Here is a 23,388-nt window from a genome sequence, read left to right as displayed (position 1 = left end):
GATTCAAAGAATAGTGAATAATGGTTCAATTTTAACTTGGAAAGGGAGCTCTATTGACCTTCCTTGGGATCTGTGTTGGGATCTTTGAGAAAGACAGAACTATGGGCTTTCCCAGTTTTCAGATGATTCAAAGCCATCAGGGAAAACCTGGATTTCAGGGGCCCAAAAGATCTTGAAAAGGTTAGAATCTTGAATCAGATCTAACTAGATTAGAATTCAAAGGAATAACAATGACATCCTGAATTTTGATTCAAGAAATCAGCTTCATAAGTATAAGATGGAGGAAATATAGCTAGTTGTTTTGTTTCTTTCAAAAAGATTGGAGATCTTAGTGGACTGCCAATGAGTCCAAAGTGTGGTGTGTCAGCCAAGGATGCTCATGAGATCTGAAGATTTCATTCATACCTAATTGGTACGGGTAGTAATGTTTCCATTGTACTCAGTCCTAGTTGCACCACCTAGCTAGACTGTTGTGTCCATTTTGATTGCTGTGTTTTAAGAAAGCCTTTGATGAGTTGGACAGTGTCCCTAGAAAGGCAGGGTAGTAGAAGGCCTTGAGATCGTGTTGTATATAGATTGGTTGAAGGAACTGAGGCTGATTTGCTTACTCTCAGAAAAAGAAGACTTGGAGGGATGTGAGAACTGCCTTTAAGTACTCTTTGAAGGGCTTTCCTATGGAAGAAGGGTCAGATTTGTTTTGCTTGGCTTCAGAGAAAGCAGAGTGCAGGAGTGGCCATTTTGAAAGAGGCAGATTTGGGCTAGATGTCAGGAAATAGCTCTTAGGACCAGAGCTCTTGCAAAGTGGAGTGTCACTAAATGTCCTCAAGTGAAGCTGGAATGACCATATTGGGGATGTGGTTGAGAGGATTCTCTCCCAGGGCTTCTCTCCAAATCTGGGGCTTTCCCCACTACAAAGTAGAGTACCAGAGTAGAGCATGGGTAGAAATGTGAGTAAAAGTACGCCTCCCCTTCTCAAGTGTATTTTAGGGGCTATTTTTTCATGTCCACTAAGGTCTTTACCAATACTGAGGTTCCATGATGCTAGGTAGCACTAATCAATTCAGATAGATGGAACTCAGTAAATTAGAAGTACAAGAGATGTGGCTAGTTGGAGGGAGAGCAGGACACCTCATGGCACCATTTAATGGGGATGTTTCTATCATAAGTTGACAACAGCTTCCCATAGTAACTTATGTGATTTTCTGATTTCTGATGATACTTTTGTTAGCTGCCATATTTTGATGTCTTGATGACCTCACTGGCTCTTGCCTTTTATCTTTCAGAACTACCCATGAGTTCCTGTTTGGGGCCCTTGCTGAGCTCGTAGACAATGCCAGGTATGTGTCCCTTGGACTTAAGTGTCCTCTTTGGATGGAAGGCTTTTGTGTTTTGATTGTGTGTTTACTAACTTCCTGACCTTTGCCCTCCAAAGCAAGGTGAGTGGGAGTTCTATTTTTGGTTATACTCTGAAGGATAATTACTTGTCCACTTAATTGAGTGAGACCACATACACATGTGGATTACAAACCTTTTAAAAACCAAATATTTGTTCACTAGCACTAATTACTAATGAAGGCTGGAGAGCTTAGGTCAATGGGATGGAGACAGTTGATGGTAGAGATACTTGTAAATGGTACAGTGTTGCTAATGGTTTATCCCTCCTAGCGATAACAGAAACATTTTCATTAGCCAAAATCTTCAAGAAGATGTGATGGCTCTGGCCAGTGAGGCTTTGACCAGAAGTACCTTTTCTTTTTAATCCTTGTTGAAAATTTGTTCATAATGTATGAATCCTTTTTCTTGCCCTAGGAAATAGAGTAAATACACTTTGGGGATCTTGAAATGCCTTATTTTTAGGTATGGAGTTTGCATTGACACTTGAGAGCTGAGACAAAGACAAAATTTAGGCTTTGAGGTGGAGGGTCTCCCCTGACTCTGCTTTTCTGTTACCACAGTTAACTCCTGCAGAGCTCTTTTCCCATCCTCTTTGAACCCATTTTCTCATCCTGCCCTCTGATTGACTAGAGACTCCATACTTTGGTTTGGAGTACACAGTAAATGGAAGATCTGTCTTAACAGCAATTTATGTGGAAAACGTGGTTCTCGGTGGTTCTCCAACTCAGTGTCAAGTCAAAATGAACACCTCTCCTGAAATCTCACATGTTAGAATTTTCTGGGATTTTTCTCTCTCAATTTCCAGAAAATAAAGTGTACATTTAACAGGTATCTGCCAAAGGAACGCCTCTCATCAGGCTACATGTCCCAATCATCAGGTCCTCAAGTATTACAGTTCCTTTCTTATTTCCCCATTTCTTGTCAATTATCAAGAAAGTTTCTGTTTTACTTTTTATATAAACCTTGATCCTAACTTGAGGAATTCTAGTTTTAAAGTAGATGCATGCTAACCCTAGGCATTCCCTAGAAGGTATTTTTCCCCTATAATTTTTAGAGAAGAAAATCAAACTTGAATTTTTTGACTGCTTCTCTTCTTTTGCTTTTTAAAAAACCCTTACCTTCCATCTTATAATCAATACTAAGTATCGACTTTCTAAGGCAAAAGAGTGGTGAGGGCTAGGCAACTGGAGTTAAATAACTTGCCCAGGGTCACTCAGATAGGAAGTATCCGAGGTCAAATTTGATCCCAGATCCTCCCAACTCTAGGCTGCACTTGCCATCCGCTAAGCTACCTAATTGCTCTTCTTCCTTCACTTCTTAACCCTCTGATATCTGTCATTGAGTTTACTACTCAGCTGCTGCTGCCCTCTATGCATTTACCAGTGTAGCCTGTGGCTTTTTCTCAGACCCCATCCTTCTTGGCCTTTATGGTGCTTTTGATCTTGTTTTGACTATCCCTTCCTCCTGGTTGTTTTCTTTTCTTTAGATTTTTATGTCACTCTTCTCTATTGGTTCTCTGCCAGTATATCTGCCTAAATACTTTTCAGTCTCCTTTCCTTGATTCTCTTCTGAATTCTTTCCCTTCACCTTTGACTATTCCATAATGCTATCTTTCTCTTTGGCTTGATGATCTAATGTTCCACACACTCGAGTATCCTCTCTCCTCAAGACTCTCATCTCTGGAATCCAGCCTTGATATTTTTCTGAGCTCCCACTCAGTCCTACCACCTGTTAGACTTTTCCATCTGGATGTCCTTTATGTAGGAATCAAGAAATTTAATGTAACTAGCAGAAAGTTGCTTTGTGAGAGAGCCAACTACCCTGCATCCTTTACAGGGTTTTAAGGGTGAAGTTGAAAGGAAAGAAATGAATATGTTTAAAAAAATGCAAGATTTCCATGATATCCCTTTATCATCATGAATGTGGATCCACTCCCTTTTATCTTGATACTACAGTGCTGAATGAGGAATTACAAACTGAAAACAAAGATGGCCTAGACCACTGTGGGCAAACCTCTTAGAGATCATGTGCCTAAACTGTACCTTCAAGTTGCCTTTGAGCCCCCTGCATTACCCCAGACAGAGGGAAGAAGTGCTTGAATTGGGGTGCTGAACAGAGGGGTGTGCCATGTGAACATTGTCCTCAGGAGAGAGGGAGAGGAGCAGCCCCCTCTGGCACGCATGCCAACGGTTTCACCATCACAGGCCTAGACAAAGAACATGGCAAGAGTCAGGAATGCTTAGGTACCAGCTTTCAAGATAACTGAAAGGAGGTGGAATTGTGGACCTTATTGCCTACAATAAAGCAATTTAAAAAAACACTAATCAGTCCACATGCCATCGCTATAAATTTTTTGAGACTAATCTCCCTTGTCCTGAGACTGCATGCAAGGCCTCTTTTTGACTTGTTGTTTTTATTGAGGTCTTCTGTTTCTGTGCCTCAGTTAACTTCCCATAATACTTCCCTCATTCTCATAAGGAAAAAAAAAAGTGAAACCACTCACATATCTAGCCCCTGACTCTATTGGGAGAACAGAGAGATGGGTTTCGTCATCTGTCCAGGATTGTTCAATCTTGTTACCAAAATCGGTCTTTATGAAGGCACGAGCTCGGAATAAGAAGGCTTTCACAAATCATATTCTATGGCATACCTCATCTTTACAGTCATACAGTTGACCAAAAGGTGGAGAGACAAAATGATTCCACTATGCTCAGTGTTAGAAAAAGAAAAAAAGATTTCAGTAGCTCTTAAATCTTTGTGACATAGACTCCTTTGGCAATTTGGCAAAGCCCATGAACTTATTCTGAGAATTGTGTAAATGGAATTAGCTCACCCTCATTCATTCTTTAGACTTTAGCCACCAGGAATAATGTCACCCCACCCAACTTAGAATTAAGTGGGGAGGGGGAAGGTCTGTGACTCACATGTGATAGTAAGTGACAAATCAAAAGACAAGTGACTGCTCCCTGGGCAGTCCAAAACAAGGTTGAGGCTGCCATTTGTCCACGTGAAACAGGAGGTGGATGCAGGAAGAGACATAAACTGCTATCTTTTAAATATGATGGTAACTTCCTGTGAGAGAGGGGCTTTTGCCTTTTGAACTTGGCATTGGAGGAGCTCCAGTGAGACCTCAGACTGCTTTCCTTTGAATTGTCACGTGGGTAAGTTAGGCTGACTCTCTCTCTTCCTTGGTATCTCTGGAGGCCCTATCCTCAAAGAGGCCTCTCATCTTAGAGAAGGCCTTGTGGCCAGAAGCCTTGTTTAATTAACCTCTGTGCCTCCTCTGCTGGGGCCTCTGAAGCCCTACCTGATTTGGGCCTTCAGTCCAGGGCAGAGTTTCTCTCTCTCACTTTCCCTACCTTCAACCTTCCTAATTTTAAATAAACAACCATAAAAGTCATCCTGACTTGGGTCTTTTATTTTGGAATTGAGTGATCGATTCCTGGCGACCAAACTTTAAATATCCAGTCCAACCATAATCCTTTCCATTTTCCCTTTTTACAGAATCATGTCTTTAAATACAGAAGACACATAGAATTTCTAAAGGAAACCCATTGAAATCTACTTATGAAAAGATGAGGAAAAAAACTTCCTAGATCTCAGGTTAAAAATTTCTGCAGTGGAAGGGCAGCTGGGTAGCTCAGTGGATTGAGAGCCAGGCCTAGAGACGGGAGGTCCTGGGTTCAAATCCGGCCTCAGACACTTCCCAGCTGTGTGACCCTGGGCAAGTCACTTGACCCCCATTGCCTACCCTTACCACTCTTCCACCTATAAGTCAATACACAGAAGTTAAGGGTTTAAAAATTTAAAAAAGAAAAGAAAAACTTCTGCAGTGGAGCAAAATGTCCTGTAAAGCTTTCCTCCATCCAACAAGATGTGTCCCACATATGCACCAGAGTTAGAGGAGATTCTCTGAAAGATCTAAGAGAAATGGCTTTATATGGTTCACAGCTAATGAATCCTAAGAGGCAAGATGTTTGACCACTGTTGAGAGGATGCTCCAGCCATAGTCAAAAGGGAGGGTTCCATGAGACCCCATTGACAGGCAGACATGTAAACATTTATTGAGCCCCTACCATGTGCCAGACCCTGCTTAGTGCAGATAAGGAAAAAAGATGGTTATAGTCTAATGGGGGGAGGGGATGACAGTGCACAAAAAGAAGCTGAGAAGCTGGTGGGGGAACCACCCAAAACATGGAGTAGAAACTAAGCAGAGCTTTTGATGGAGAAGGGAAAGTTCCAAGGCTTCAAGAAGAGTTTCCCGCTTCTCCAAGTAGAGGGGACTAAGAATCTGAGTTAGTCTGTCCAGTGATGAGAGTCAGCCCTAGAAAGCTGCAACACCTACTAAATGAGATGCATGGAGCATTCAAAAGACTTCACCTAACTACACAGGAACAACCAGTTGGATAAAGAATGTCCATTGTCCAGATTGCTGTTTGGCTGGTTCAGACAGACACTGTAGCTGGATGGTGGATTAGGTTTAGTTATGACTAGGAAGCAGCTAGGTGGCATTGTGGATGGAGTAAAGGGCCTGTAGTGAGGAAGATCCGAGTTTAAATCTGACCTCAGACATTTACTAGCTGTGGACCCCCATCCACTCCCCAAGTCACTTAATCTTGTTTGCCTCAGTTCCTCTCAATCTTGAGAAAGAAATGGCCAACCACTCCAGTATCTTGATTCAATTATTGAGACCCAAAGAGGGTCATGAAGAGTCAAGCAGGACTTAAAAAATGATTGAACAACAAAAAGAGAGCACCTTTGGGCAGTGGTCTCTTAATGACGCCCAACAATATTCCAGTGAAAATGCCATATGGCTAGGTCTTTGCCCACAGCCTCCAAAGAATTTGAGTTGAAGGTCACCAAAAGAGCAGTGGAGAAGTGCATAGTGGGCATGAAAAGGTGGCAGCCTGTTACCAATGAAAACTTAACCAGCAGAAGTGGTCTAATGCACCTCAAAACAACCAGAAAAGGTGAGCTGGTTGGGCAGTGAGATGGAGAAAAAATGAAGGATGATCCTTGTGCTCCATTGATATCCAGGCAACTTCAGGAAGGCCAAAAGACTCTCAGGAGTTGAATATTTATGGGACAGTATGGATAGTCTCCCAGCATGGTTAGCCCTGGATGGAATGCACTCTACAATACCCTTACATTGGTCAATAAAGGAATTTTAGTAGCCCATGCTTTAAGTTGTTGCCTACTCTGGAAAGTTAGGTGCTTACTTCTAGGCAGTCCTACTTTACCTCCTCTCATCTCACTCTCCCACTCTAAAGTGGCTCTTACAATGCTTTTCTCCCCTTCTCTTCTCACCCTCTCAGGTGAGAACCTCATATTTTTCTGGGAAAAGCTGAGACCATTTCCCATAAACTGACTCTCCTCTCCTTATCTTCCATCCCTCAAACATGAGCAATCCTGTTTCAATCTCACATTGTCCCTCTATCATTCCTTTTTGCTTATTTATTTTCAGTCTTTCCCTGTGTCCTGGCTGCTTCTTTTCCACAAAACATCCTGCCTCCTGTCATCATGGAGATGGAGTCATCTTGAATGCTCCTCCCTAAACCTCCCATCCACTAACATCATTTCCCTCCAACTGCCCTGTTCAGTGATAGACTCCACAAACCTCGATACCTTTTGGTACTCTTACCCCTTTCCACCTTCTTTTTCCATTAGATCGTAAGCTCTCCAAGGGCAGGGCCCGTCTTTCTTTTTTGTTTCGGTATTGCCAGCACTTAGCACAGTGCCTGGCACCCAGGAGGTGCTTCATAAATGTTTATTGCCTGACCATTTCCTTAGTCTCATTTTCTATACCCATCTGGTGTCAAAACCTTGTAAACAGGGGGCAGCTGGGTAGCTCAGTGGAGTGAGAGTCAGGCCTAGAGACGGGAGGTCCTGGGTTCAAATCCGGCCTCAGCCACTTCCCAGCTGTGTGACCCTGGGCAAGACTTGACCCCCATTGCCCACCCTTACCACTCTTCCACCTATGAGACAATACACAGAAGTACAAGGGTTTAAAAACAAAACAAAACAAAAAAAAAACCTTGTAAACATCTCTCACCTCTGCTCCTCTTTCTCTGATACTGTGATCACCTGTGCTGACCCTCATTACCTCCCTTCTGAACCATTACACTGACCTGCTGGTGGCTCTGCCTGCCTCCAAGGTTCTCCCCACACCAGTCCATGCCCCATGACTTGCCTAAAGCTTGGGCTGACCATGTGCCCTCAGCCCCTCCTCACTAAATGCCAGTAGCTCCCTATTGCCATCTAGCTCTTCCCTCCCAGCCTTAGGTGTTTTAGCCCTCCACTTCCATCTGCCAAATCCAGGGGTTTTCACTGATTTCTCTGGGCTTGAAATATTCCCTCTACTGTCTTCCTTCTGCAGGAAGCCTTGTGAATCCTTTCTCCTTTCGTTTCCTTAGTTCTTCCCCCTGCTCTCTCTGGCTCCTTCTTTGTTGTTAGAATATTATCTTTGCCATTGGTCTGGGAGATTCTCAAGGCAGGGCTATCTTTGACCTTTCTGCATCCCCAGGGCTTCTCACAGTGAGTGCCTGGCATGTGGTAGATGCTCAGTATTTATGGACTAGATGGAATCGAAGGTTTCTTCTGACTCTGGATCTCTGATTCCATAATGATGGGAATTGAAGCGGCCATTGGAGAACTAGCTCCATCTCCCATCCCCTATTAAAATCCTCTTTGCAACATTGCGGCCTAAGGTCATGGAACCTCAGCTTAAATAACCCCAGATGGGGTGGGGGCCTCAGCATCTCCCAAAGCCCCTTCTCTATGGAGGTAGTCCTGCTGCTCACTCTTGAGGACTAGTTTCTTCCCTTAGGTCAGCTCTCCAGGGATTTGACAAGAATGTTCAGGTCACCTTTCAGGTGACACCTCTCTCTAGTTCTTTCAGCTCTTCCTCCTAGAGTGTCATTTTTGGGTCCCTTGGGGTCTTCCCAGTCTTCTGAGCCTGTTCTCTTGCTAGGGATGCCCCAAACTGAAGGCAGTGGGAGTCACCCCCACAGATGGTGGTAGTTCTGACACTTGTCCTGTGTCAAATATTTCCTTTCATGTTCCCTGTGATAGTATCAGCCTTTTAGAAGCTGAGTCGTGGTTGACTTGAATTCATTTTTTTAAAAGTATTTTTCACATAAATTGCTGTTTAGTCAGGTTTCTCTCTCTTTGGATTCCTGAAGTTGATTTGATTTGATTTGATTTTTTTTTTTTAGCCCAGATGTGTTGATGAGCTTCCCATTTGTATAATGAAGGTGTTTGGAGGTTAATGACCTATACAGTCCCCTCAGCTTTAAAGTGCAATTTTATCCTTCAGAGAGAGAACCTGTTTGGAGACAGGCCCTCTTTGGATGGCTACCCTGATGATTGAATTCTGTGAATTGAGCTCAGGCTTGAAAGGTTGTTAAATGGATGTCCTTGGAGGCAATACATCTGCATTTCAAGGTCAGGGGAAAATGAGATGAGCTCTGAGTGTTATTGCTGACTGCTGAGTACTCTCCATGTGACCTGCTTTTCCATTAACCCTAGTGACAGAATTCTCTATAAGTCAGGAGAAGATTTAATAGATGAGTGGGGGAAAGCAGGGGAGCTGGAGCCTGAGGCCATCGCTTGGATTCCCCTCCCTGCTCTCACACTTTCTCTGGGGCCAGATGAGAGCTTGGACTCGGGGACCTCCCCTTAAGGGCTCTTCCAGGTCCAGCGTGATGTTCCTCTGGCCAGTGTCTCAATGATAAGCCAAGTAGGACTAATAATACATTATGCTTTCTAATTTACAAAAGCGAGGCTGCAAATCCAAAGCTCATGGATGAATCATTGAGTGATACACAAAGAAAGCTTCTTACTCATCATGCAGATATTCCCACTATGAAGCAATTTGGGGGATGTATCTGGGCCTCAGTGTGCCTCACTGTCTTATCCCTCAACTGGGAGCCCAGGTACCCCAGAGGAAGGGAAAATCATTTGCTGCCTGGTGTAGTCAGGCTTAAGATCTTGGCACCATGTGCATTTGTAGTCCTTATAACTGACCATCCCCCATAAGAGTCAGGATAAGTAAATATTCCTTCTTTTTTGTTCATTTGTTTCCATCATATTTGACTTCATGACCCCATTTGAGGGTTTCTTGGCAAAGATCCTTGAGTGGTTTGCCGTTTCCTTCTCCAGCTCATTTGACAGTTGAGGAAACTGACTTGTCCAGATTCACAGCTTGGAAGTATCAGAGGCCAGATTCAAATGCAGGAAGATGAGTCTTCCTCACCCCGGGCCTAACACTATCCACTGTGCCCAAACATTTATTAAGTGCCTCCTGTGCGCCAAGAAACAAAGATGGTTTCTCTCCACAAGGGGTTCAGAGTCCGAGTCACACATAAAATGCAGCTCTACAGGGGAGGGGAGAATGATGATGTCCTGCAGCCCATTGTGGGAAATACGCTGGATGAGTTTTGGAGTTGAAGATGCCTTGCAGAATAGAATGCTGAATTTTTGGAGACCTGGGCATCTGGGAGGACAGCAGGGTGGGAGGAGATGAGAATAGCTGGGCCGAGGGGGTCCAACACTTGATGCTCCCGTCAGAGTCCTCCTACTTTAGATACTGATTGTCTTTCTCTCTCTCTCTTTCTTTCTCTCTCTCTCTCTTTTAGAGATGCTGATGCCACCAGAATAGACATTTATGCAGGTAAGTCAGACTTTCAGTCATCTAGGACCCACTTCTTCTGTAGTCATTGCTGGGCCTAAAGCAGGAGTGGGTAGGAAAAGGAACAGTTGGCTAGAATTCATGTTGCCTTGGAAAAAGCATTGGATTGAAGAGACCTGGGACCTGGGTTCCAGTAGACACTGCCAGTTACTATTTGTGTGGCGATGGGCAAGTCATTTAACATCTCCACAGCCCTTGGGACCTATCTGTAAAATGAGGCAGTTGAATTAGATGAACTTTATAAAAAATTGAAGTTCAAATGGCAGACAATGAGGCAGCCTCCATGGTTAAGTAATACATCAAATACTGCAGAGTGACACAAGGGGTCCAAAGATCATGCAAATAGTCCTAAGAGATGAAGAGAAATGAGAGGGATCAAGGCAGAACCAGCTAATCTACAAGGGAAGAAAGACTGAGGACTCAGATGAGCAGGACATGACAGAACAAGCAGGGAAAGTCCTTATTAGGACAGCCTCTCAGTGTCTTATTTGTCTTTGTGCTACTCTGGTGGTCTGCAGAGGCTTATGGCCAGCTGGCTGGCTCCTTGGTTCATCCCCTAAGTGTGGGAAAGCAGGTAGTTGACCAGCACCGTCTCTCCTCTGGCAGGTGGGGAATTAGCTCTCTTGCCTTATAGAAGGTTAAGCCCCACAGTATGTCTCCTATTTGCCAGATTTTGTTGGCTCTGCTTTTTTGCAGTATTTTCCCCCTGATGAGGGATCTCGGGGTCCTTAACTTACCATTGGCCTCATTGATTACTTATCTTTCTTCCAATACTTTTCTGCTTTGTCATTTAAGTCTCGAAAAGTTGGACAAGGAGCAGAGAAAGTCAGCTTTTTACATTTTTCCTGGGGCCCATGTTGTTGGCTGAACTGGTCCTATGGGAAGAGGCATTATGGTGTAATGGAGGATGTTGGGCTTGGGAGTCTCTAAGACTGAAATGCTGCCTCTAACCCTAGCTCTGTGATAATAGCAAAGTTACCTCTTTAGACCTTCTCTGTGAATTGAGGATAACAACATCTGCCCAACAAACAGGGTCTTCTTCATGATCAAGTAAGACAGTACATGAAAAGGGTTTTACCTAACACAGTCTATAAGTGACAGCTATTCCAAGAAGTTCATTGTCATTGAGAACTGAAAATTGAACATTGACTTACAAAGCAATCTGCCTCAGGACCTTGTGCTCTGGGGGATGAGGTGCATCCTGTAAATAGAAGCTCTCTTGTGACAATTACCAACAATCAGTTTTGGAACTATCTAGTTCTTTTTCTGTCATGGTGATGAATCTCCCCCTTTTTCCAGCCTTCATCAAAGGAGACATGCCCTACACTTGGGCAGTTGCTCTGTTTGACTCCTTAAAACAAAAAATAGCTCTGGCCATATGGAGAAAGGAGCCCCATTTTGTTTGTTTCAGAAGACAAAATCAAGAAAAGGGAAGTTGTTGAGCATTGTTACCACTTGAAAGATTGTTTGCCAGAACCCTGGGGCATTGAGCAAAGTTGTTGCCAGATCACAGTAATCCACTGGTGATCTCAGTTGTGAAAAAAGGAGCTATGGAATCCCAAAGCATTTATTGGGAAGGACCTGTGGGAGTGACCATTAGTCAAGGCCCCTTCATTTCTCCAGGGGACCTGGATTTTAGCCCCATCTCTACTGGTCTTAGGCAAGTCACTTCACAAACTCTCTGTGCCTCAGTTTCCTTTTCTGAAGAATGAGAGAGGTTGAGGTAGATGGCCTTCTAAGGTCCCAGCTCCAAATCCATGATCCTATAGTCTTTGGCCATTAACTTAGTATATGACTATGGTCTTTGTCCATTAATTTAGTATTGAAAGAATTGTGTGACCATGATGCTCTTTCTTTTTGAAAAATTATTTCTTTTTAACATTCTTAAATTTTTTTTTGCATTTTGAGATCCAAATTCTCTCCTTTACTTACCCATTGAAGTAGGCAAATCATGTGATTGATTTTTTTTTTAAATTATTAAACCCAGAAGACTCTTCCAAAAAGCTCTAGCTTAGTGGGAGAATGATTTCCTTCCCCATTGAGATCCAAAAGAAATGGCAGAGTTGGTATCATCCTGTGCCCAAAGGCAACAAAAAACATCACTTGTTGGAGCACTGGGTTATCTTATGTTGGCATGCCCCAGGTAGGCAGAAGCATGAGCCACCCCAGCAGTAACGGTTCAGCTTATGTACCTACTTTTGGTAGAGAAGATGAAGATAGAGGTGAGATCTTGACAGGGTCCTCCAAATCGGGGCCAGATATTTGGCTACTTGGTCACTTTAATATGGAGGAGATGCCCAAAACTGTTCAATAATTAAGAGAAGGTCTTGGAGATTGCTTGGTACCTTCACACCTGCTGATCGTAAAGACCATTTTAGTGTGGCCTTTTTGTTTCTCTTAAGTTCTTTTTTGTTATGAACCTAATCATCATGAACATATTTCTATACTTAAAAAAGAACATAAGAGTATGTACAGTTGTGTGTACACACACACACACACACACACACACACACACACACACACACACACAAGTTGTTGTGNACACACACACACACACACACACACACACACACACACACACACACACACCCCTAATATTTAAAGTGGTTTTAAAAAATTACCTTACTTGGTGTCTCTTTTGAAATTCTACTTGAATCTTTTGGTAAAGATGATCAGAAAAAAATGACAATTTTTGGAGAGGGTGTGGGAGAATAGGCACACGAATGCAATGGTGATGGAACTGAATTGGTTCAAGCCTTCTGGAAAGCAATATGGAATTGTATACAAAAAGTCATTCTAATGTATATGCCCTTTGACCCAATGATACTGCAAGGCATATATCCCAAGGAAATAAGGGGCAAATAAAGGATCCATGTATTCAAGAATATCTGTAATAGCCCTTGTGATAGCAAAGCACTGGAAATGGAGGGTGCTTATCCATTGGGAAATGGACAACTGCCCCCTACCCAAAATGCCCTCTTCTGGGCTTCCTTCAAACCTAAATTGAAATCTCACTTTGCAGAGTCCTTTGCAGTCTCCACTAACTCTCCAGACTTGGTTTTCCCTCTGTGGAAACTCATCTTGGCCATAGAATTCCTCCTTTGGAAAGGGCTTTGTACTTGTGGTCTCCTTCTCCTAAATGGATAGTTCCTCTAGGACCTCCATGGAAGAGGGTAGCCAGGTCAGCCCTCATCCCTTTCTCTGTCAGACTCCTTTGCTAGCCACTATTTCTGTTCCCCCATCTTTTCCAGCAGCTGCTTTTTTTTTTCTTTTAACCCATCCTTTCTTAGAATCAATACTGTGTATTGGTTCCAAGGCAAAAGAGCAGTAAGGGTTAGGCAATGGAGGTTAAGTGACTTGTCTAGGATCACATAGCTAGGATGTGTCTAAAACCAGATTTGAACCCAGAACTTCCCATCTCTAGGCCTGACTCCTTCCACTGAGCTACCTAACTCCCCACACCCCAGCCCACAGTGCTTATGTGTTGTTTTCCCTCAATGGAATGGGAGCACCGTTATTCTTTCTTTCTGCTTTTATTTGTATTCCCAGCACTTAGCACAGTGCCCAGAACATAGGAAAAGCCTAGTATGGTGTTTCCCATCCCCCATCTCACTTTGAGTTCCTTTCTCTGAGATTACTGCCTAAGAATGCAACATATAGCTCATATGCCTGTGGCTATTTGTACGTTGTTCCTTCTATGAAGAAGATGTGAGTTCCTGGAGGGCAGGAACTATGATGTGGGCATTTTTGGTATCCCAGGGCCTGGCACAGTCCCTTTTGTATGTAGTAAGGGCTTAAAAAAAGCTCATTGACTGATCCGAATGTAATAGAATATCATAGTGCCATAATAGGTAGCAAATGTGACACATTCAGAAATATGAGAAGACTTCAGGCTAGAGAGCGAGCATCTTGTGTTGGTCATGAGAGCCTCAGGTGGAAGACTGGTCCAGCTTCCTGTTCCTCTAAAGTTCCAGCTTGGACTCTGGTTTGCCAGTTTGGCTTTTTCTCTTGTACCCAACTTACCAGATCCTGTTTGGGCTTGGAGAGAGATGTTGAATTCATTAATTCAAGAAACATTTTATGAAACAACTACCATATGCTAAAGAAGCGCATTGCTAGAGATATAAAAAGAGTCAAAAGACAGTCCCTGCCTGTTCTCAAGGAGCTCCCAAACTTATGAGGGGAAAAGGAAGCTGAAAAGCAAGAAGAATCGGGGAGTACCCAGCTCAGAGTCATGATGTTCCTGGTGATTCGTGGCATTAAAAGCCAAGTAGTAGAGCCACTGATAGAAATGGAGATGGAGATGTGTATGAACTGAAGCAAAGGATTAGAGCCAGAACATGATATATAAAGAAAAAGAATGCTTCAGAAAACTTGGAGCTTGATTGGTGGAAATTGTAAATGGTGATAACATCCAGAAACTAATGAGGAAACACCTTCCACATCCAAACATTGTTTTTATATCTTTTATTTATCCATATACTGTCCTCCCTTTTCTTTTCTCCACTCTCTAGTCTCTAGAAATGAAGCTGCCTTTGCAACAAGGGAACACAGTTTATAAGGGCATAGATTTAGAATTTGTAGGGACTTTGGAGTCTATCATTTTACAGATGAGAAACTGAACCCAAGAAAGGTTGACTTGTCTAAGTTGTGTGAAGGGTTAAATTTTGGGGGGCAGGAGCTTGGTCAAAAGCCCAGTGCGCAGTTCATTAAACACAAAACACTTAGTTTATTATTAGGAAATATGGATAGGAAATAGGAAGGAGGAAAGTGAAAGTAATCTTATAATAGATTATAACTATACCCAAGATTCCAGTCCTAACTAAATTTTTCTAGAAAACCCTACATATCTCTCTGACTCAGAGGGTAGTATCTTCTGCTAGGCTGAAGCCCTTGTTTACTTTCCCTACTCTCTCTATCTGATAATATAACCTCTATCTACCTTATCTACGTAGCCAAGTTAATTGATAGTCAATAAAGCTATTAAGGCCTTAATTCAGTTCTGTTTCCAACCAGAGAGATTGCTAGCAGCACTTCTCCCCAGGAGACCCAGAGACAAAAGCCCTTCCAACGGTCTGCAACTTAAAAACCATACTAAGCCACACCCTTCTAACTGTCACCAACTGTCAAGTGGCATAGCAGGGGGTCTCTAACTGCCAAACTGCACAACAGGGGGTCTCTTACTGAAAACTATTATTGCTCCTTTTTCTCTTAAATATAAAAAGGAGAAATTAATAAAAACTCTTAACATCCCCCCCAAGATCCATTAGGAGACTTGTCTCTTCAATGAATCTTTCAAATAAAACTATCTTATACTCTATATTTATATACAGGGAGAAGTAAAGAGAGAAATTTAAAAAAATAATAATTCTTGCAACATGCAAGTCTCAAATATCTATAATTCCAAATATTTAAAATTATAGAAATTACAATCACAAAATTCATATTATACTCTACATAAATAAAACCTATTCTTATACTTTACCTAAATAAGAACCTAAAGATATTAATTCACATACACCTTATAATTACTATACATACAAAAAAATTAAACAAGAAAAAGAAGACCCTTATATACACATTATATACCTCTAACTATAAGAACCATATATATATGCAATTAATATACATCTAATATTTACCTTATATATGCAATTTATACATCTAATATGTATTCCAATATATTCTACATCTAATATATCCCCCTCAAGGAGGATCTTGACCAGCAGTTATAACACTTTACCATTTACTTATCATTTAGTTACTTTTAACTTTTTCCTATAAAAGTATATAACTTTTTTATAATTCTATAAAAGTATTATAATTTTTCTACATAGAACTAATAAATCCTATAATATAATAAAATAACATAACATAAATTATATATTTACTCATTACATTCCATTTCAAACCATTATATACAAGAAACCTTTATTTACCCGCAAAGTTCAGTATCCTTAAAATGATGTCCATTTGTAGTAGTCCTTGTAGTAATCCAGTGTTCTTGTAAATATTACCCATTTGTAGTCTTCTTCTTGGATTTCAATGTCCTTAAAACCTGTGTCCATTTGTACTTGTAGTCTCATTCTTGATGTATGCAACTAATCATTTTCAATGGCAGGTATCTGGAATGGACCTTCCTAGGCCAGCCAAGTTGTTTCTGTCCACTGAAAGTTGTATCACCTGTAAGAGTCTTTACATTTCACCTGTAGTTCCTAGACCATAAAATAAAATTTTGGATATTAATGTTAAATACAAACATTAATAACATTAACATTTTTTACATCATTTGGAGCAAAGAACCATGTTTCAATGTGGTTCATAGCTATCTAGGGAAGAATGGACCTAGGGTAACTGTTGAAATTATATTTAGGTCTGGAAAATCAAATGTTTCACTATTTGATTCCAGAATCCTTTCTCCCATGACAAACCATTATAAAGGAACATGTGCACCTCTCTGAGATTCGTCTCATTGAGGAGTTAGTTTGGCTATTATGTGGATATGCCCCATTGTGGTTATATTGTAACAAGTCATTTGCCTCAGTTTGGTTACTGTTTATATTATTCCCATAATTTCCAAAATTGCTATTTTGGAAATTGTTCTGTTGTTGTTATTTCTAGAAGTTATTGCTTCTAGAATAGTTATTCTTAAAGTTCCCACCATTATTTCTAAAATTGCTGAATATTTGATACCAGCATCTGCAATTTATTTTTATTTTTTAAAAAACCCTTACCTTTTGTCTTGGAATTAATACTGTGTATTGGTTCCAAGGCAGAAGAGTGGTAAGGGCTAGGTAATGGAGGTTAAGTGACTTGCCCAGAGTCAAACAGCTAGGAAGTGTCTTAGATCAGATTTGAACCCAGGTCCTCTTGTCTCTGAGCCTGGCTCTCAAGCCACCCAGCTGCCCCCAAGCATCTGCAATTTATCATCAGGTGTCCACTTTTCCCACACAAGTAGCACATTGGCCTGTAGTTTGTATATTCTCTTTGGGTTGTATATTCTCACACAGGAGCAATAGCTAACCCCAAATTAGTATCACCTTTATCAAGCCTTTCAATTTTTCCCTTTAGTGCTTTTACCTCCTTTCTTAACGCATCCACTAAATCACTATCATCGGCATCTTTCATTTCATGCCCATTATAAACTTGAACTGCCACTCTCCTTAATTCATCAAGGTCCATATTCATCTAGTTAGGACAACAGGTTTTAAAATAGTCCTTGACTACTTTGCAATAGTTTGTTACAAACTGTCTTCTCAGTCGTCTAATGTCTCTTTCTCTTGTTAAGTCATGTCTGTGTATCTTCCTCACAGTTCTATAAGTTTGTCCATGAACTGTGAAGGAGTTTCTCTTATTTCCTGCTTAAGCTTTTCAAATTTTGTCCAGATACCGGGTCTATCTAAACAAGCTCTCACTGCAATAAGTATTGCTTCCCTAGCTCAACATAATATCACATAGTCATGGAGATTGTTAAAAGTCCCAATGAGGGACAACCTCTAGCCAGAGAATTGCACCCTCCTCCTCATTGGTAAGCTCCTCATTGGTAAGCTTAATATTTTTATCCTTTTCCCTTTCAGTTAGTAACTCATCTAGAAGAGAATTCAAAATCAATCCAGATTGGATCAAATTGCCTGCATATTGTTTCAAGCTTTTTTTATAACCACTATGGGCTCCTCCTCAAAAGAAGGAATGCTACACTTAAATTCCTCCATATCCTGAGGGGTCGGTAAATGGTTTGTGGTGTCTAATAGTTACTAATTGTGTCTTAGGATTAAAAGATGGTACTTCTCTTAAAGGGAATAAGTTAGGTTTTGTATTTTCTTTCTTTTGGCTTTTAATTTTTGGTGCTTTAATAGGAGAATTAGAAATAGAGGAGAGAGAGTAGAAATAGGCAGGTTTAGTAGACTGAGCAATAATTTCTTTTTGTTCAGAGATAGTTTTATTTTGTTGTGTAATAGTTTTAGTCATTTGGAAGATACTATCTTCAAGTTGAGCAACTTTAGAGATAGTTTCATTTTGTTGCTTTTTAGGTTTAGTCATTTGAGAGATACTATCTTCAACTTTGGAGATAGTTTCAGTTTGGTGGGCAATCCTATTAGTCAGTTTAGAGATGCAAATCCTCAAGATATGCAACTTTAGTCTCATTGATCTCTTAGTTGTTTTTCTTAGTAAGAATTAAACTAAATACTTGATATAGAGAGTATCTTAGAAACAATCCTGACAGAACAAATACTCCCATAAGCAGTATTAACCAGAGACCATCCAAAACTGTGAGATGTAAAATTTCAGTGAAAGTCCTAGATATTAGGAGTTCTTTGAGGTAATGAGGCACTACCTCCTTCACTATCCATACCATGATATTGAACACCATGGTTACACTCCTATCCTTTTCCTAATATTGGAAAGAACAGAAGACCAATAGATTAATCAGACTCCTACCTGGCTCACCAGGCTGTGAAGGGTTAAATTGGGGGTGGGGGAGAACAGGAGTTTGGTCAAAAGCCAGTGCGCAGTTTATTAAACACAAAACACTTAGTTTATTGTTAGGAAATATGGATAGGAAATAGGAAGGAGGAAAGTGAAAGTAATCTTATAATAGATTATAACTATACCCAAGATTACAATCCTAACTAAATTTTTCTAGAAAACCCTACATCTCTCTGCCTTAGAGGGTAGTATCTTCTGCTAGGCTGAAGCCCTTGTTTACTCTCCCTACTCTCTCTATCTGATAATATAACCTCTATCTATCTACCTTATCTACGTAGCCAAGTTAATTGATAGTCAATAAAGCTATTAAGGCCTTAATTCAGTTCTCTGTTTCCAACCAGAGAGATTGCTAGCAGCACAACTTCTCCCCAGGAGACCCAGAGACAAAAGCCCTTCCAAAGGTCTGCAACTTAAAAACCATACTAAGCCACACCCTTCTAACTGTCACCAACTGCCAAGTGGCATAGCAGGGGGTCTCTTACTGAAAACTATTATTGCTCCTTTTTCTCTTAAATATAAAAAGGAGAAATTAATAAAAACTCTTAACAGTTGGCACAGATAGTAAATAGCAGAGCCAGCATCTGAGTCCAGGTTATTGGCCTCCAAATTCCACTGTACTTGAAGTTCAGCCAAAACCACCCTTATTGGGACTATAGTGGATAGTCCATGCAGTGTTCTTTTCCTCTGGTCTCCTATCTCTGCTCGGAAGGAGCAGTTTCTTTCTGCTATTACGTGGCCTTCTGTTTAGAAAAGAGTCATAATGGACCAATTAATACTGCCCCCCAAAATGGAATTGACTGTCTCCCAGTGGGTGGAACATGACCAAGTCATATTAGAACTAGCCATCTGTGTGCAGTCAGAGCCTTGAGGAATGAGCACAAGATAGAAGAAAAGCTCAGATGTAAATCATTTCATTTGAACTTCCATTCAACTGTGCTGTTGATGTTGAAAGTTGGAAACTAGAAGAAGGCAGATAAGGACCCTGCTAACAATGAAGAGAATGAGAGAGCCCAGAATTAGATAGCCAATAGACATTTGCCAAGCTGAAATAGAGTGCAATAAAGACAATGTTGGTTTAGAATTCAAGCTCATTATAAGACACTGGAATAGATTCCAAGAAGTATAAATGCAGAAGCTTTGGAAGCAAACACAAGGGTAGAGAGAAGTTGGTGAGGGACCTAGCTGTGCCCCTTCACCCCAAGGGTAGAGTCTCTCCTGGGTGAAACTAGTAGGAAGACAGCATAATGGAACAGATGTGTGAATGTTCTTGGGGGATGGAGTACCTCAGGCCTTGAAGAACTAGCATTCTTGAAAAGACATTGGGAAATACAGCTGGACCAGACCATCAGTCAAGGAGTCAACGCTTGTACTCATGGCTTGGAGGGACTGCTTTATAGGGCAGTTCAGTTGGGGAAAGCTGATAGAGTGGAAGAAATTATGTACAAGTCATACCCCAAAAGGCCACTAAGAGGATATCAATAACTACAACTGGTGTGTTTTTCTTTTCTTTATGAAATCAGGGTGATAACAATCTAAATAGCATTTTGAGGCATTCCTTGATGGAAATGTAAGGAAACTGGAAGGTTTTTACTAACACTTCCCTATAACAATTATAAATTTCTATTTTTACAATTGATCAGAAAGTAGAAAGAATGTAGCATCCCTATTGTATGTGATTGTTGATGACCAAAATTAAGTTTAAAAAGATATTTGCCATGGTAGACCCTTAAATGTCTTTACCAAGGAGCTCTTTTTTTTTTTTTAAACCCATATCTTCTATCTTCAAATCAATACTGTGTTTTGGTTCTTTAGGCAGAAGAGCAGTAAGGGCTAGGCAGTGTGGGTTAAGTAACTTAATATAACTAGGAAGTATCTGAGGCCAGATTTGAACCTGGGATCTTCTGTCTCTAAAAACTCCCATTCCACTGACCCTCTCACTAAGGAGTCTTTCATGCATCTGTTGAAATTGGGTAAAGTTCCTTAAATGGAACTTCAAAGCTAACTGGACAATTTTCTAGGATTAATCTCATCTGAGAAACAATGCAAAGGTTTCTGCCAACCAAAGATGTTCATTCACCACTGTCATGGAGGATGCCTTGTATCAGATCTAGGGAGAAGAGAGATTCTCTAGAATTAGGACAGCCTGTTCAGATGTTTATGATCATGGATGACAGTATGCTGGTTAGATAAAGCCCCTTAAAGCCCCTTAGCACTTCCTCTCTGAGGTCCAGAAGTATTCAAAAGTAATTTAACAATTCACATGAGAAAAATTAAACGTGTAACAGTTTCTGTTGTATAGATTGATGAGCAGTTGAATGACCAGAGTGGGTTGGTTTATGTTTGGAGAATTGGGTGGTGCTTTTAATCATCCTAAATGGCTTTCAGCACAAAGAACCTACTTTTCAACCCAAAAGTTGTCCTAGCAATGCCCTAAGTTCACAAATGGACAAATACAGTCTTAGAGGAGAGCAGAATGGTGCTGGGGGGCTCATAGTGGGTATGAGCAGGCTGCACCACATTTTCAAGAATGACTAGGACTCAAGAAGCAAGATGAAGGATCTCATTAAAGAAATCAATGTCCAGAAGAAGAGACTGGCTGGATACATGACAAAAGTAGAAGGTTACAGATGGGGGACATTTGTAGAACCAATAAGACCCAGAGGAAGCCCTTCATGGCTATGTTGGGAGAGTATTGAGAACAGGATAGGATTCTGGGATCAAGGCCAGTAAAGCGAGTGCCTGTGGCAAAGAGGTCATGCTCAGACCTGAAATATGAATCCTGTTGTGTACATTTGAGATGCCCATCTTCCCAGGCTTATGGCCTTGGGCCTTCAGCCACACACTGCCCTCCTACCAGGCCCATAGGGAAATCACCCAAACCCACAGAAGCCATGGAACTTTTCATGGAAAGCAAGGCAGCCCATTTATAGATGAATGGGCAATCATTTAATACAATTGTAAAGCATTTGTATATGCACTCTATACCTAGCACTGTGCTGAACATTAGACACAAAGAAAAAGGTCTCTGCTTTTAGGAGCTCATCACTTTGTGGGGAGATAGCCATAGAAATAAGTATCCTTACTAGATACTTTGAGTAGATGGAAGGGCCCTTTAGAGAAGAAAGACCATCACAGCTGGGGGACAGGGAAGGGCCCCCTGTAGGAGAAAGTATTCAAGCTGAGTTTCAAAGGAAACCAAAGATTCTAAGAGGCGGAGGAGAGATGGGGGGAATGTTCTAGTCATCGAGCACAGCCAGAGTGCAAAGGCATGGAGACTGGAGATAAGGTATTATGAGTAAGGAATGATGTATAGAATCTCATGACTGGACTGTATTAACAAGCCCTCTGGGGAAATGTTCGTTTGATTACCCCTTAGGACTGGGCTAGGAGCTCTTTGCCCTAACCCCCAATGCTTCTCCTTGTAAAGGGGCTGGCCTATTGTTGTACTGCCCTCTAGGATCCCGCTGACTCTCATCCACACCCCCTAACCCGGCAGCCCTTGCTCCCACCATCATCACTCCTCTAGAGAAGGCATACAGTAAGGCTCATCATCTCTAAAGTTCTTACCTCTAAGTCTGTGACTCTGTGGCTTACTTTGGGCCTCAAGTATTTTTTTTCTCAATAGTACACTGCTTTTGGAAAGAAATTTGGGGCCTTTCTTATCTTGCTTCCCCAATATTGCATCTGACTTGGATTTCTCAGGAATTTTCCAGCTACTCCTCTCTGCCCCCTAGCCTTCCAAAAGCAGCCCATGGACTCCTGGAACCTGTTATGAGATCAGTTGGGAGCATGGGTATGAGTTCTAGTCCGGCTTGGACTAGGTATGAGTTTCCTCATGATACGTGGAGGACAGGGAGGACATAGGAGCTCTAGGAGGAGGTCTCTGTGACTTTGCACATGCATACATATTCCAGGACATCCCCATCTTCCAGCCAGGAGGTAGCAAAGCCAACTTTTGAACCCAGCCAGATTATAAGGAAGTAGAAACCCTATCATACCAGGAACAGCTGGAAGAAACACATGCTCTTTAGTCTGGAAAGGGGAAGACTTGCCAAATTCAGGGAGTCATTGGCCTCAGACATGGGGAGGCATTTCAAGGAGAAGTGGAAGAAAGATTGGACCTGTGGTTTGAAGTTGCCACCGACCTGATTTCTGCCTGGTGCCAGGAAGAAGGTCCTGATGAGAGCTAATTCAGAGTGGCATTATGAGAGGTCTTCTTGCAGAACCTCAGTTGCAGAGACCGTTCAAGTTTCTGGGGGTGGGGGTAGACTGGATCAGATTCCCTCTGAGGTTCCTTCTCTTGGCTCTGAGTCTGTGACATCAAGGTCAATGAAACGTTGCCTAGACTGAAAAAAGGTTAGGAATCCTGGTAAGGGCTCCTGTGAACCTCTGGGGCTGTTGGGACTTGCAGCTTGGTTTGTTCCCTCACATTGCCACCCACTGACTACTGACTATCTTCTGATGCTTCTTCACAGAGCACCGGGAGAACCTCCAGGGAGGCTTCATGCTCTGTTTTCTGGATGATGGCGCAGGAATGGATCCAAGTAAGTGTTTTGGGGCAGGGGTGCTGGGAAAGGGATAACCCTTTCACAAAACCCTGCTCCCATGGGATTCAGGAGTCCAGTTGGGAATAGAGCAGCAATCATCTCTTTTGTTTAAACCCTTATCTTAGAATCTATATTAGGCATCTCATATTAAGACAGAAGAGTAGTGCAATTGGAGTTAAGTGACTTGTCCAAGGTTACATAGTAAGGAAGCATATGAAGGCAGATTTGAACCCAGATCTCCTAATTTTAGGCCTGGTGCTCTGTAGCTGC

At 41.6% G+C, this 23,388-nt stretch overlaps 1 protein-coding gene across 2 annotated transcripts in view; it reads left to right on the top strand.

The window, feature by feature from the left end:
* The window catches only part of MORC2 (MORC family CW-type zinc finger 2), a 60,473-nt gene that overhangs the window by 10,245 nt on the left and 26,840 nt on the right, over nucleotides 1–23,388 (top strand). For both annotated transcript variants that reach the window (XM_044674325.1, XM_044674316.1), the window contains exons 2-4: nucleotides 1,284–1,337; nucleotides 10,032–10,066; nucleotides 23,047–23,115. In XM_044674325.1, the coding sequence (XP_044530260.1) occupies nucleotides 1,284–1,337; nucleotides 10,032–10,066; nucleotides 23,047–23,115 (158 nt within the window). The remainder of the gene's footprint in view (nucleotides 1–1,283; nucleotides 1,338–10,031; nucleotides 10,067–23,046; nucleotides 23,116–23,388) is intronic.

This window comes from Gracilinanus agilis, chromosome 1 (genome assembly GCF_016433145.1).
Source record: "Gracilinanus agilis isolate LMUSP501 chromosome 1, AgileGrace, whole genome shotgun sequence".
In the NCBI taxonomy this organism is placed as follows: Eukaryota; Metazoa; Chordata; class Mammalia; order Didelphimorphia; family Didelphidae; genus Gracilinanus; species Gracilinanus agilis.
Note: the sequence above shows the minus strand (reverse complement) of the source record. Positions and strands in the feature narration are given on the sequence as shown.